At 42.1% G+C, this 16,181-nt stretch overlaps 1 protein-coding gene across 2 annotated transcripts in view; it reads right to left on the bottom strand.

Moving 5' to 3' along the window:
* Window positions 1-16,181, bottom strand: part of ano2b (anoctamin 2b) — a 46,928-nt gene that overhangs the window by 6,401 nt on the left and 24,346 nt on the right. For both annotated transcript variants that reach the window (XM_029247556.1, XM_029247557.1), the window contains exons 14-19: window positions 14,418-14,492; window positions 13,648-13,849; window positions 12,632-12,743; window positions 11,504-11,561; window positions 10,881-10,981; window positions 4,008-4,156 (exon numbers count right to left, since the gene is read on the bottom strand). In XM_029247556.1, coding sequence (XP_029103389.1) covers window positions 4,008-4,156; window positions 10,881-10,981; window positions 11,504-11,561; window positions 12,632-12,743; window positions 13,648-13,849; window positions 14,418-14,492 — 697 coding nt within the window. The remainder of the gene's footprint in view (window positions 1-4,007; window positions 4,157-10,880; window positions 10,982-11,503; window positions 11,562-12,631; window positions 12,744-13,647; window positions 13,850-14,417; window positions 14,493-16,181) is intronic.

Raw genomic sequence — 16,181 nt, 5'->3', positions numbered from 1 at the left:
AGCATTACTAACGTCTAATAAGAATCTAAATGTATAGCTTATTGCAACATCTGACAACAACTGGCTGTGACTTCAAACTGACTTTCCACTCAGAAAAAATTAATTGCACATACTTGCTCTTGTATTTCAGTGGTATATTTTTCTCTTGAAGGAAGTTCCGGCATAAATGAGTCACACTTTACTTGTGTGTAATGAGTCATTACTTCATTATTCACACATCCGTTGATATAGAAATCTTCTGAATTATCTCCTTTTGACAGGATTTTAGAAGCCTAGTACACATACAAATTTAATTAAATTTAAACTGTCATGCCCACGACCGCATCCCCTGCTCCTGCATGGGACAAAACGGCGGTTCAGACACTCCTGAGTGCGGAACCTCCACGAGAGCAACCGCAGCGCCTCGCCCGAGTTCGTTACCCGTATGTTATCCTCCTGTTCAGCTCTTGGACCCTTTGCTCTTATTTTCCTGGTTCTGACTCCTGACTGCTCCTCTGAACGACGTTTGATGACCAGCCGACCTGTGCCTGTTCCTGACGATTCTCCTTCCTGCCCTGCTGGTTATTCCTGCTACAGCATCTGAGTCTGTCGGCTGGATTCCCGAGTTCCGCCATGACATAAATAGCCATTACCACCATCTCATCTCATGTGGAAAACTGCTTTAAATACAGTACTAAATAGAAAATTTTATTTGCAGTGTTTTTTTTCTTTTTTCGCCACAGTGAAAGTTATACTGCAAACAGGCAGGGATGGTACCGGTCCCATCAGTGAGTTGTACAGCCCTGTTCAAGCAGATTTCTAAGGAGGGCTTCCTGCCACAGTAAACATTGACACATCCATGTCAGCTCCGCAGAGGGTCAGGGCCCTCCAGCCGCTGGATGCCAAACGATTTGTGAAATCCAGAATCTGCTGGCTTGCATTTGCGTCACAACAGAGCCGTGGCGTGCCCCGGTCTCCGTGCGTGTGCTATGGGTTCCTGCGTGTGCTCGTCAGTGAAAGCTTCCTCGCTTGGATTACATTGATTACAAAACCACGATCAGTCAGAAAATATACAGACATAGAAAATCTCTGTATCCTACATAATATTAAAACAAAGTTCTAAGACAAAAGTTTTACTAATACGAACACACATACTAATACAAATAATTCACATTGCATCAGCCACATTTAAAGTCACTAATTTCACTGTCTTGACTATGAGGCTATGAAATATGATATTCCAGGCTAATATAGATGGACGGAGCTTTCACAGGAAACTTTTATTTAGTTTTAACAGTTATTCCAGATGAATATTGTTCCAGGAACAGCTGTTACAGGATACTGATGGCATACGTCATGCATGGATTTTAAGTTCAAAATTACAAGCCATGGCTTAGTCCTGTATTCAAGAAAAGAATAAGAGATATTGAGAAACAAAATTCAATGCAGGCTTAGTCAAAATAGCTGAGATTACACAGCACAAATGTCATTACAGGCAATGGAAGCGACCAGAGCATTAATAGCAAAGCCACATGGCGCAGATAAAGTACCACGGTGCTGTTCTCCTGAACTGCCCAATCCAATTGCACTGGATCGGCAATAGGATTTACATGGAATAGTGCAAGGTCCAGTATGTGGGGTACAGAAGCTGACACAGGTTCCACAAAGAGTCAAACACACACACACACACACACACACACGTGTAGTTTGATGGCTGCCAAAATTTTATCGATAATAGTGAGTATCGAAAATGCATGTCTTTCAGGGGACAGCGAAGACAGAAAAGTAATTCCATCTGGATGGAGGACATGAGTGAATGTATCATAATTTAGTACTGGCATGTTATCCCTTATTGTAAGTTTGAGTCCTCCATTCTAGGAACAACTGTGATGAGAAAGTGTGAGTGTGTCGGATGGCTATGCGGCCAACTGCTGCTCGACTGCTGACGAGGCATGAAAGCCTTGGCACTGTGTCACAGGTGACCAGTTCCATTGTCCTGCTGCATCCTTCAGGTTTGCCACTGCACCACCTCCCTGACAAGCTTGATGCTCCCTATCTCACCTCACATCACCCTGAAGATCACGTCTGCATCAGAGCCTGCTTTTCCTGCCTCGATGTTGACTCCTCATAGCTTTGTGCACCACCCCTGCACAATGAATTAAAAGCATAACCCTGAGATCAAGACAGGATGGATGTCTGGAGCACAGGGTTGAGAGGGGAAACAGGAAATTTGCAATACTGTGACTGACAGCAATTTTCTCACCAAAGGAGAAACTTGGGAGAAGTTTCTGCTCTGAACTTTTCAATGCAACACAGCATTTACATAAATTGTGGGCTCTATAAAACTGGAACTGGAAAATTAACTTTTCAATGTACACTTACATATGACTTTAGGATAATAGCATTTAAGGACCTTAACTTGCCAGTACAAGTCCTAGGCTTTGCCACTATACCCCTGAGCAAGGTGCTTAACTTTAGCAGTGGCAACAGCAAATATCTCAAGCCATACTTTTGAATTACACACACACACACACACACACACACACACACACACACACGTCTACAGCTGCTTATCCCAAGTGGGGGTCGTGACAAACCGGAGCCGAGACTGGCAGCACAGGGAACGGAGCTGGAGGGGGAGGGGACACACCGCGGGCAGGATGCCAATCCACTGCAAGGCACTCCGAGCAGGACTTGAATCCCAGACCCACCACACTGCAGGCCCCGGCCAAACCTGCAGCACCACCGCACCCCCCATTGTGAGTTATGTAAGAGACAATTATATGTTATTAGCTATAGGTTAAAAAATGTATTAGTTGTCATTATTTGCTGTACATTTTCCTTCTCCCTCACCTCAAAATGCCTGCAACCATCTCATTACTGGAATGTGATCAGAGTTACATGACATCATGTTATGATACTCCAAAGTCCTTGGGGTAACGTTTCACATCACATTCTAAAAAGACAAGTGAAAACATTAGCTATAGTTTCCTTGAAATGAGATGTTGACTAGTTTCTTACAGAAAAAAAACGTGAGTAAAATCAAATACAAAGAAAATACAAAGACTTCTGTAAGGATAATGTCATCCTGACCTGTCACATTATATGGATTTAAAACACCTGGAAATCAAAGTAGCTTTTATTGTGCATTTTAAAATGTTACTTTTAACTAGGCAGACAAGTGAGGTCTGGAGATCGGACCAGTACGCGACGGGGTCTCGAACATAACCCAGACCCTTTATCATATGTGCACTTGCTAAGAGAAAGTCACGACTCTTTCTCTCGTGGCTGAACCCAGTGGTGCATACCCACCAGTAAAAAGACTGGCTGCGGAGATTTTCGAACATACACTGTCTAAATGGACGCGTCTTAAAATGTCTTACACGCATTTGAATTTCTACGGAAAACAGGACTGCAAAACCCACTTCCACACTTAATCTTGGTCTTCTCATAAAAATTAAATCAATGACAGTGATCTGTGAAAGATGAAGAAAATTACAGGAAGAAAGGAATATCTGATTTCACTGGAATTACTGGAAACTCCAACCAGGTCTGATTTCGCAGCCCTGATTCAACTGTATACTTCTTTCCTATGATTAAGGTTGGCTCTCAACTGATAATAATGTGATTGAGAGATTAAGGAAAACAAAGCTGGAACCAAAGCACATGTGAAAATGGATTCTGAGGCTGAACAACTGAAAGTGCATAGCTTCAAAGGTGTGACATTGTACTCTTTTCAGAAGTGAAACAAGCAAAAGAGCAAACAAATTAAAGTATATGGGCAAGAATTGGCTGAGAACTCTGGGGGAGGAACTCCACATTTCTGTACCCAAGACTAAGCATCAGCAGTTCCTGCATGATCCTTTAGTCCCATTTCTGGATACAGGTAAATAAACATACAGTTTCTTACAAAGTGATATGAACAAGTATGCAGTCGGTCAAAGCCTGCTTAGCCAAGTGCCGTCCTCTCTGTTTAGGGGTTAGGTCCAGCTCATCAACATGTACCGGTAGAAAGTGGTCGCACTCACTCATTTCCATGTACTCAGGCGTCAGGCCCTCAAAAGGCTCCAGGTCATAGTCAAGGTCCCACTGCTGCGGTGTTTTGGCGAGCTGGTCATCACTCTCCTCTGGCGCTGCCCCTTTCTCCTTGAGCGTCCTATATAGCTTCTTCAACTTCCTGTAAGTAAAATTAAGAAATGGAGTCTCGGAGATGTCAGCAACATTCTGTATTACTATAAGCTAATTAAGCCACTCAGTACAGCCACTTACCACAGGAAACCCATAAGAACATGGGAGAACATGCAAGCTCTGCACAGACTGAGCTAGGAGCTGTGAGGCACCAGTATATCCCAGAACAAGATAAAAAAACAATATAAAATGAGAAAACAGTATAATGAAAAATGATGAGAGGGAGTCGGAGTAAGGGAACAGGAAAAGGGAGCACACAAATGTGTTGTGGGCTTTAAATTTTGATTTAAACATGCCCGGAGTTCTGACAGTAGTAATTATTCTGCGCTTGGTTTTGAATTATATGTGTTTAAAAATCAGGCAGGAACTTTGCATGTTTGATGAAAAAGGGCTAAAGATTTTGTGATTTTGGAAAGCATTATTTATTTTTTTCCATTTCAATTAATGGTAGTTCAGACTTCATCTTATGAGAGTTCACTTTACGAGGTTTTCATGAAGAAATTATGCACATTATGAAAGAGAAGCCTGTGTTGCTGCATTCATTTTGATAACTGGCATAGTCTGCATGTTTGACTACAATAACCATTTACAAAATTACTAATTATTGGCCAATTTATATTGCTGTATCCAAGGTCACAAAGACCGATAAACCCTGGGAATTCAAAGTGTGGGAACCCTAACTGTACTAGCTGAATGCCAAGGCATGTAAAATGTCAAGATCACTTTAATATTTATGTGCATTACAACTGCTGCTTAATTTGGACACTGACTTATGATTTGACAAGACTGTCTCTTTGATGATAGTCCCATAAAACACTCTGAATTTGAAAACAAAATTTGAGAGGTATTTGGAAAAATATGATTAAGTGTTCATGAATAATGGGCGGCTGTATTAGTGTGTTGATTTATTGTTGGCTTGAAATGAAGGGTGCAACACTTAGACTGAAAAGACTGAAAACATCCTGCACTAAATAATAAGAATAATTATTTCATAAAAGCTGTACTATAATTAGAAAAACAGTTCTTCAAAAGCCTTAGTATAAAAACTCAGATGGAAAAACATGACTGTAGACATTTTCCACTTTCATCACCTTTTCTCTTTCAAAGCTTTGTTTCGAGTTGTAATTGAGGCCCCGCTACCACATGGCATTTTTATGGCACTCTTGTGACACCAGGGTAATGTCAAAACCTCTCCACAGGCTCAGCCACAATGTTGTGGAAATGTTAGAGGAGCTGGCTGGGAACTATCAGGTTTCATTATGGGTTTATTTGATATGCCCCTGGGGGTGACAAGATCATTGTGTGGGGAGAGACTCAGGAAAGCAGTTCTGCAGACAAACATGAACCAACACAGGCCTTCAACTACACAACCTCTCTCACACACACATACACACATACTGACAAACACACCAGCCGCATTTATTACCAGATCTTATCACCTTCCATGCTTTAAGTTGGTGTCTGAGGTTCCTCTCAGTTTAAAGCAGTCTGATATTAGAGCTATTAAAACACCCAATCAACAGTAAAATTAATGAGTATTTTGTTATTTACTGTTCCATTTCTTGGCTTCTGTGAAATTTCAGTAGTATTCGGTGTCAAATGTGTTCTCCTCCATTTACAGTATGGCCCACACTTACAGTACCACATGAAGACACCCCTCAGCGGTGACTTCCAGGAAACCTATTACTTCACCATATGGTTCTCATCTGAAAAACCTTGTTTGGAGAGGGTTGGTCACCTAACAGGCCACATTTCTGCAGATTGTCTCCTGTTCCTGCAGGGGTGGACCTTTTCCCATCCTTTCCTCTTGCTCTCTGACTTGGCATTGTACGATTGAGTGTGTGTGTCGGGGGCTGACAGCAGGCCCCATATGCCACACTCCTCCAGTAAAAAAGACAAAGCGGTGCTGCTGTGAATTAACGTGTGCCCACAGTCCCTCTAATGAGTGTGATCTCTGTCTTAAAGACTCTTCAGTCAAAGACTTTCCCCTCTGGGATATTTTTTGAAAGAAAAAAGGTTTTAAACTTTTTAATGAAATTGGTTGGGAACAGTAATTATAAAAAATCAAGTAATCTTAACAGCTGTAAATAACTAAACTTGAGAAGGATTTTGATAGTCTGAGGCTGTCTGCCTTGAGCTTTAAGAGCATCGGGGTCTATGGTGTAAATGCAGATTAGCACATGAGCACAGAAAAGGGTATGCAGCACAGTCAGAATAAGAGCAGTGCCAGTTTCATCCTGTTAAACTGAGCAGCCTTGGTAAAATGTAAAAAAAAAACACCAGTAAATGTTCCACCCATGATGCTGGAACTCGCATGCTGCAATCTTTAATCATGTAATGTGTCCCAGACAATTATGATTGTGAAAAGGCATATTTAGCACACCAGGCTGCAACTTTAAAAATAAAAGAGCAAAAGAAGAGAGAATAGTTGAAGAAAGCAACAGATCGCCACTGGTAGGAATTAAATAAATCCTACTGTTCAAAAAAGGCTCAATGTACAATGAAAAGTAAAAATGTAAATTCTGCATTGTTTCACGTAGTATTAACTTCAGAGACTAAAAGCAGAGGAAGAAATGTACATTATGGGCTGCATCCCTGCAGGCTAATAATAGTGCTAATAAAACAGACTAAATGCAACCTTGCATTATTGATGGTTTAAAGTTAAAGCTCTTCTCCCAGACCATTACTTTTTAATTGGCTCCTTTGTGCTGTAAGTGCTCTCCTCCGGTCCCTGTGATACCATGCGTTTAGCAGCTGCTGAAAGAATAACAGAAAATGTGCGCACACAGGCAAACACACATTGTCCACGTCCACTGTCGGATGTGTGCTTCCGAGAAGGTATGGGCAACAGACAGGCTGTTTCCCTGCTGCAGGTCACGTCCTTGCTGTGGGTCAGGGGAGAAGACTCTTGGTGGTGAAGCTCCCGTGCATCCCGGCAAACCTCTGCAAACTCCACAGACGTCAAGGACGTGATGTTTAAAGAAGAATTAGCTTTAATCAACCCCTCATTTCGTCCAAGAACTTGTGGCATATAAAATCTTCTCCCCAATGAAGCTATTACGGAAAAACAAAAAATTCCTAAAACAATATTCATACAGCAAAAGAAAGGTAAAGGCTCAGAAGAGAAGCATGATAGGAATGGGCTAAAAACTGGAGTCAAACAAAAATTTTTCAGCTCAAGCAAGCAAATTCTCCTTAAGTTTAAACTTTTACAGAAGCAACAGAGTAACACAATAGAGTACTTAAGGTACTTGAAAAGTATGCTAACCCTGTAGGGATCATCAAAAGAATCAGCTTTTTATCATTTGGGTCAAGACATTTAACAAGGTCATCGACAAATGAGGCCATGCATGATAATGCTTTGTAAACATGGAGGTGTAGACACACACACACACACACACACACACACACACACACACACACACACACACACACACAGCTGGAGGCATCGCAATGTCACCATGGGTGTGTTTTTGGCTTTGTTCTGCTGCTCACAAGAGAGACAGAAAAAGAATGGGAGAGAGCATAAGTGAGAAGATGCCTATGAATGATTGATTGAATATGTTGTTCTCCTGTGGGGTCGTCGCCGTTAATGCTTATTGTCATAAACAGCCCTTTAAACTCTCTCAGACACACATCACAAATTCACGGATGCCAACACCAGCTGGAACATTAGCATCCCTCAAAAGCTCCCGACATTAAGTAAACTCGCTTCCTAAAGAAAGTTACTGAGGACAAAGCACCCCTAATGGTACAGCAGTATACTATACTCAGCAGCAGCTCACTATACTGAGCAGAATGTTCATCCAAAAGTGTCCAGGATAAAAGAGCGCTCAGGCATTGCTACTTCACATCATCTTACACAGTAACACGGCCCTACTTACTAACAACATCTCTTCTAAATACATTGTCTCGTGTACCAATACTGTCACACACAGACTGCACACTGTTATTTATAACATCTCTCGTAAACCCTGGACCTGAGGACCCCTGGGTATACAGTTCAGTGGATTCAGTTCAGTCTGACAGTGTAATTAATTAGCCTAAATTTAGCTGTTAATTGGATGAATGGCACGATTCAAATCATGTTAAACTAAAACAGTTGAGGGCTCACCTTAATTTGCATTGTATAGAATTCTGGTCGTAAAAAAAAAAACAAGTTTATTTCTTTTCTGCTCCATACAATATTTTGTGTTGCGCTGTGGGTGAAATCAGGCGAACGGTTGTGCCCTCTCAGTTCTGTCAGCCAATGAAGCTTGCAGAGTAAAAAGAAGCAGGCAACTCACAGCGAGGTCACTGGACGACGTGTGTGCCTGCGTTCGTCCGTTCCAAGCTGGTGTGTTGCTCTTTGAGGTAGAGACATAACTTGGTAACCGGCTATCGTGAAACTGAGAGAAGAAAGGCTTGAAAAGTGTCTGAGAATCAGTTCATGAGTGATAATGTCAAGAAGTGCATTTCCGTTTTAATTGACTATTTGAGAAGAATTCAATCTTTCTTTTCATAGAAAGAGAGCTAGCGTACAATTCAAATTGCACGCCAAAACCTCACCCGATGTGCAGACGGCGATCGAAAACAGTAAGCGCAGCTTTAAGTTTTTCAAAGCGTAGAGAAGGTGGAAAAAAAATAGCTGAACGTGAACAAGCCAGCCAGAGACCCAGTCCAATGCACCTCTCTTTTCCCATCCAAAAAAATCCTGCTGTTGCTTCTCATCCTGATGAGCTCTCTGGGTTGCTGACATTATATTTATACATTTGGAAGATGCTTTTCACCCACATAACCCACAACTGGTAGTACAGTGGTTAGAGTTACTGCCGTTAGATCCGAAGATTGCAAGTTTGATCCCGCATCTGGCTGTAGTACACTTGAGCAAGGTACTTGCTCCACTAAAATTATCCTCCTGTATAAATAGGTAAATAATTGTAATCTTAACACTGTAAGTCCCGTTGGAGAAAAGCATCAGCCAAGTATGTTAACGCAGTAAACAGATGTACGTTTCACAACAGATGAAGAGATACAGATTCAAACATGCAATTCTCATAGCAAAATCCAATACCAAAATTTTTGCCAGTACACATAACACAAGGAGTTACATACAGAACACATGAGCAGTCTCTCACTCGCGCCGTGTCACATTCAATTATGAACATTTCACGAGCGAACCAAGTCTCAGCCCCAGCGTACCGTGCAAGTAGGGGACCAACTGTACTGCTTTTTTGTTCATCTTTAGGCCTGTTATTCCAGAGGTCACTACATAAGGTACATAGAGTACAATTAGTGACATTAATTATTGTTTCTTCATTAATGTTCACAGTACCTGCTGGTTTCACCAACAAACAAAGAATTTTTTAAATGAGCAGATTAATCTGGACCAACTGTTTAAGAACATAGCTGAAACAAAAACTAGCATACACTAGAGGCCGGGACCATCGCTGAGGAGCGCTTGTCTGTTGGGCATGTACTGTACGAGAGCCAAGTAAAATTTGTGCTGGCATATATGGAAAGGCAGCTTGAGAATTCGATCACGAGCAGAGAGACACTGCATCTGCATATCTCTCTATGTGCAGGGACGTAAGCAAAACAGCCTTTTCAGAGCCAAGAACATGAAACTGCTGTGTGAGGAGAAATAAGTTAAACAGGGATTTTCAGCAAGTGGGGCCCCCTCAACGGCACTGCTCAGGGGAAACGTTGCCCCAATTCTGTGTGCTCCCACACACGCAGTCTTCACAAAAAACAACTGCCTTTCTTCCTTGATCTCAACTGTGAGCATAATTGGTCATTCACTGCCTCGAATGTCTTTGCTTTAAAAAACAAATACTGTATATAGATACTTAGCTTAGAAGAAAAGGAAAACTTGACTTTTTTTTAGCATAAATTGAAAACATCATAGATTAAGAGTTAAACCCATGCTGAAACCGTGACCTGTTAGCGGTCATGGAAAGTTTGCAACAGGGTCTTCCCACAGATGACAGTTGCGTTCTCAAAGAACTGTATGCTTTATTTTCAGACTAACCTACATGACCCTAGATGTCTGGTCTGCAGCCAGGGACCATGTACTCAAAATGCCCAGTTCTCAGATCGTGGGAGATCCTCCCCCCACCCCAAGTTTTGAGACCAGCCAAAAAGGAAACCAAGAAGACACCTTTAAAACATGTCAGTGATCTCCGTTCTTTGGCTGATAAGATCACTGAGATGTTTTGAACGGGTCTTCTTGGATTCTTTTAAGGTATGAGCAAAGAGGTCTTCCTCAATGTTCACTGCATAAAATTAGCTCAGGTCTATGCCTCTTCTTCATGCTTTTAATTTGTTTCTAAATTAGTATTTATAGCTCATAGTAACATGGGACTATTAGAATTGGGTACAATCTATGTTAGACCCCTGGTATGTCTTCAAAGTAAAAGAGCACCCTAACCCTAACCTTAACCCTCATAAATGACAGAAAACTACAGTAAGATATATCTAATGGTTCCCGAAGGTCTTGCCTAAAAATATGCCTCTGTTGTAGATGCACGACCTGGAATGCAACGTGCTTCTGCTATTGGCTTAAAGCCACAGTTCAAGCCTTGATAAAAGGTAATTAAAATTTCTCACTATGAAAAATAGCAATGTAAAAAATGCTCCATGATGTGGACTAACGGTCTCATTTTAAACAGAGACGAACGCTCTTGAGTTTTCCTAAGTCTTCTGAAGGTCAGTGGGGAAAGAGAGGTACTCACGGGATGCCGATTTCAAAGATGTTGTTCTGGATGAGTTGCTTCCCTAGCATGATGATGCTGAGCTGGATGCAGAGCTCAATCAGGCAGCCACCGGGGGCACACTAGTGGGGGGTGGATTTGAGGGGGTATGAAAGCAGAAAAGAAAAGCCACTGAATAAGTTACGTGCTCTGCTGCAATGTTCCTGTCCATACAGAAATGATTTATCATCCTGTCATGTGGCTAAAAATTATTAAGTGAAATATGATTACCACAAACCAAATTAATAGCACTGTTATTTTGGCTACTGTAGAAAATATGCTCAGAGATCAAAATTAAGCATGACAACTTGTCAGAGAAACATTATGTCAAATGACAAATGATTAGGAGACTCCTTAATCTTTAATTTGTTACATGAACATGTACTTAAAAAACTGCACAGTCAACACTGCCATAACATTATTGTAAGTGGTTCTGAAAAAAAAAAAAAAAAATTCTTGAAATTTCTGTGCAGTCTGTATTAGAATAGGAATTCATCTGTTTCTCACTTTGGTATAAAGTAATTCAGTCAGGAACTTATGACAATACTTTGTCTTTGGCTGAATGAAAGTGGGCAAAGATTCAAGTTCACACGAAGCAGGCTCACCTCCTCCATGCGGAAGCCGTTGAAAATGTAGACATAGTCCCCAGGCCGACCAGCAAATCTGCATAAAGGAGCCCGAGGCTGTAACTTTGCTATACAATCTTTAATTTTCACACAGAGTTTGAGTCAGCTGCTCTAATTTTTGCCTCTGCTACAGTGTCATATTTCTTTTTCATTTTAACAATTTTTTAAAAAACTGCCCCTTTGTTGTGGAGGCAATTACATGCTTCCATTCTACATTCTAGCGCAGCCAGTGCTTGTCTACTTATGTTTACAGTGCAGGAGGGTCTCCCTTATGGTGGGCTGTCTGTCCACTCTCTTTCCCCCTCAGGACAAAGGAAAAAAAGTGTACACGTGTAGGCCTGAGCTGGCTGCTTGTGAAGCCGCGCCAGACCGAGACAAGCAATGCAAGTGGTCGGCCTCTGTCTTACCTTGCTGACCCAGTTTTCCATTTGTGCTTTTGTTACGCTCTCGTCTCAGTCACTCTGATTGACCATAACCCAAACAAGTCTTTGCTGAAAGGCTTATCTACAAACCATCTTGTGGATAAAGTTGTTATAACCAGTATGTATGTCCCCTCCCCCTCAAGCCATACAGCCTGTGTTGCTAGGTTAGGCTCTGGCTCCCCGTGACCCTGTATGGTACAAGCAGTTTCAGACAGTGTGTGTGTGTGTGCTGCCTATATGGGTTCTTACCAAGACCCCAGAAAATGGGTTCTTAATCAGTAAGAGGATGACCTGAAACCTACATAGTTTTGAAATCCTGCACTCACACACATCATCTGAAACCACTTGTCCCATACAGGGTTGCGGGGAGCCCAACCCGGCAACACAGGGCAATAGGCTGGAGGAGGAGGGGACACACCCAGGAGGGGACGCTAGTCTGTCGCAAGGCACCCCAAGTGGGATTCAAACCCCAGACCCACCGGCAAGCAGGACCCGTTCCAACCCACTGCACCACCACACCCCCTTTTGAAATCCTGCACTTTATTTTTTAATTAGCCAAACACAAGAATTCAACAAAATAAATATATAAAAACATATTCATATCTAATGACCAGTGAGAATTTAAAATTTGGTCCACACTTCACAAAAATAGACATTTTTCTCCACAGTTCCAGATCCTGCCTACCTTCCCTTGAAAAAGGCCACATAGAAGATGGGAGCATAAGCATTCATAAACTTCAGGAGGAAAGCCTTCAGGATAAGACGCTCCTCAAATTCCGTCTCTGTTTTGGGAATCTCTGCAGAAACAGAAATAGCCAGGCAATGTTTAATCCCGGTGAAATCATGCATATAGAAATGTTCATCTGGGAACTTCTCTTGTCCATTTCCGTTGTACTCCTATGCACTCCCAGCTTGTTTCCTTCCTCTTCCATTCTATAGCCTTCAGTCAACAGTCCTTGACATTCTCCTTCCATTACTTGTCATGCATACATATGTTCCCTTTCTACTCACACTACCTCTCATTCTTTCTTCTCCTTATACTTTGGACCAAAGCCCAATTCTTCCCCCAACACATCCCACCTTTGACCTCAGCCCTGTTGCCCCCATAACTAACCCTTCTCCACAAAACCACTCCTTCCAGCAGCAACCTCTCCGGGTATTATGTCCACCCACATTTCCAGCCTGAATAACCTGGCCCACTGCCTTGATTAACATCGAACAAACATGGTAAGCCGTGGCCGGATTATGGCAGCCCTAGTCCTTAAGTGTGGCTTCTGCACACGAAATCTGCAAATGACATAGCAGCTTATTTCACTGTGCACAGGACATGCTAACGCTGCGATACACATGAATAGATTCACACTTTCAGAGCTGTAATAACTTAAACAAGAGCATCTTACGAAATCATTACTTTGACATCTTTGGTACAGGAAGCACACATGGAAGCGGTTTAAAGCATCCTTTTGTATTGATTTTTCAGCTGTGTTTTGACAGGGGAAGACTATGTTTTACATCTCACTCAGTTGTGAATAAACATATGATTATGTTCTAAATACAATGGCCTTCAATTTCAAGTAATCACTGGATGACTAGACAAAAAAGAAATGACTCGTGCACCAGTCAACTGACATTTCAGAATGTCTGTTTTTCCTGGTCTATTTCCCCCCTTGATCCACTGACTGCCCTGAAAGTTCACCTCACCCAGCTCTGTGAGCCACACTGCCACGGCACCATAGATCTCATCCAGAATGAGGATGACCACCAGGTTGATGATGACGGCTGTGGCAGTGACTGTCACACGCACGTTGGACTTGGTCTCTGGGTCAGTGCTCATGGCCATTAGCGCTGAGGTAGTGATCCGGTAGATGATGACGCCGAACACAGCGGAGAAAGTGAGGCTGAACTGAGGATGGCACACAGTTAGGGAGGGAGAGGTCAGGGTGGGACATACATCAAGTAATGCAGTAGATAAGAAGCCAGACTCCATCCTGCTAATTCTTAGCTGTACGGGATCTGCTGTTGTATCCTTGAGAAATGTATTTAAAATTCACATTTAAGTCATATGTAAAATACTAATAAAAGCTCTCTGTAAGCATAGTTTTTACCATGTGCCATGTACCAAACCACATCCCAGCTGGGGATCTACAAACAAGACAAGTTTACATTACACAGGCAGTCTTGTTAATCAGGCACATGACACTGGGTCACAACAACATGTTTACATTTACATTTATTCATTTAGCAGACGCTTCTGTCCAAAGCGACGTACATCTCAGAGAAAATACAATTTGTGCATTACATTAGGAGAAAGAGAGACATAGTTGCACACGTGATTTTTAAGTAAACCTAGTTTGTTACTTTCCACTTGATGCACCAATGTTCATCGCATGAGTAGCTGCACAAAACTCAGGATAGACTGATCCTGATCACATGTTAAGTTGAGATGGAACTGGGGGAGGGTTGAAACCTACCATGAACAAGATTGAAGAGATATTGATGATGTATCCAGGAAGCCTATCTCTCCATGTCAGCTTCTCTTGGCCTGGCTATGTTTTAGAGGTAAAAAAAACAATTAGTCTGAAAATAGAACAATCCCTGTCAGAGGACACTTCTACACTGAAGGGTTAATGGATTATGTAGGAAAGCTGAACACGATAAAAGTTTAGCATATCTCCACAGAACAAACACCATGTAATTGTAAATAAAACCAATTTTATTCACTGTAATACAAATGTAGGTAAATCTCCTCTGCAATTATCAGGTACAATCCGGTTAGAAGAACCTGAATGATCAAATATGTGAGCACACATGGCTGGCATAGTACTGCATACTGCCCCATCCCATTCCATCTTCTAAGTCTCGGATTACAGAAATTCACAGAAATTTACAGAAATTACAGAAATGAGCCAGCCTCGATCTTACTTTCCCGCCCGAATCAGGCACCCTTAGATGTAAAGCTGCAAAAGTCTCATCAAGGTTATTTTTTGGAAATTCTGCAATTGTGTCACCTTTCTCCCATGAGATCAATACACAGATTATTCCTTATATTGGAGGTACGGACATTGTACGGACTGCTCTACAATTGTACGTGATAGGAGAAGATAGCCGCAGAGTTAAAGAAATGGGCTTCATGTGAACTGGTAACTCCAAATTGCACCCTGTCCGTGTGTGTAAGTGAATATGTGTGGTTGCCCTGCAATGGACTTGTGTCCTGTCCAGGGTATAGCCTATCTCACACCATAAGCTTCAGAGAATTGGCCAGGTGGTGACTAACACGGACTGAATAAAAAGTACATGATAGTACTGCAATATGCACTAAGACAAAAAATATTTTTAAATCCTACATACAAATAGCTGGAAACAATTAACTATCTACAAGAATTTAGGTGGTAGCCTAGTGGTTAGAGATTCTGTTTTTAGACCCGAAGATTACAGGTTTGAATCTCATTTACAACACAGAGCAAGGCACTTACCCTAAATTGCTCCAGCAGAAAAAAAAAAAAAACTAAGATTTGTAAATAATTGCAAGCAGCTTAACATCGTAAGTTGTCAGAATAAATGTAAATGTCACTTATGTGTGCGAGCCAGGGGGGCGTGGGGGCGTAGTGGGTTTGGCTGGGTCCTGCTCTATGGCGGTTCAAGTCCCGCTTGGGGTGCCTTGCGATGGACTGGCGTCCTGTCCTGGGTGTGTCCCCTCCCCCTCCGGCCTTGCGCCCTGTGTTGCCGGGTTTGCCTCCAGTTTACTGCGACCCCACTTGGGACAAGCGATTTCAGACAGTGTGTGTGTGTGTGTGTGTGTGTGTGTGTGTGTGTGTGTGTGTGTGTGTAAGAGCCCAGTTTGGAGAACCAGCTGTCTGCTGAAAACTGAGAGGTACTGCCCTGGGTACAGTACAGCATGAGTGGAGCACATGAACAGCGGTTTGACATCTTCAGCAAGAGGTAGAGGGATTATAAAAGAAAATTCTCCCAGTGTGTTGGATGTCAGGAGAAAAGAGTGAGCAGGAGCTGTCCTGAGCTAAATGGCATGACAGCGCCCTTGGTCTTTGAGAACCCTCGAAAGGGCACCTGGTTTTGAAATAAGACTAATCTGGAAGGCAACAGTGCCACCTAGCACACAGACAAGAGCTCAGTCCAATACAAAACAGAACATCTTCATTTGCAGAGCTCCCAATGCAGCAAAAACAACCAAATATCAATACTTGTCATATACTGGTATGTTAGTTAATATCACAATA

This window comes from Scleropages formosus, chromosome 21, assembly GCF_900964775.1.
Source record: "Scleropages formosus chromosome 21, fSclFor1.1, whole genome shotgun sequence".
Taxonomy (NCBI): domain Eukaryota; kingdom Metazoa; phylum Chordata; class Actinopteri; order Osteoglossiformes; family Osteoglossidae; genus Scleropages; species Scleropages formosus.
Note: the sequence above shows the minus strand (reverse complement) of the source record. Positions and strands in the feature narration are given on the sequence as shown.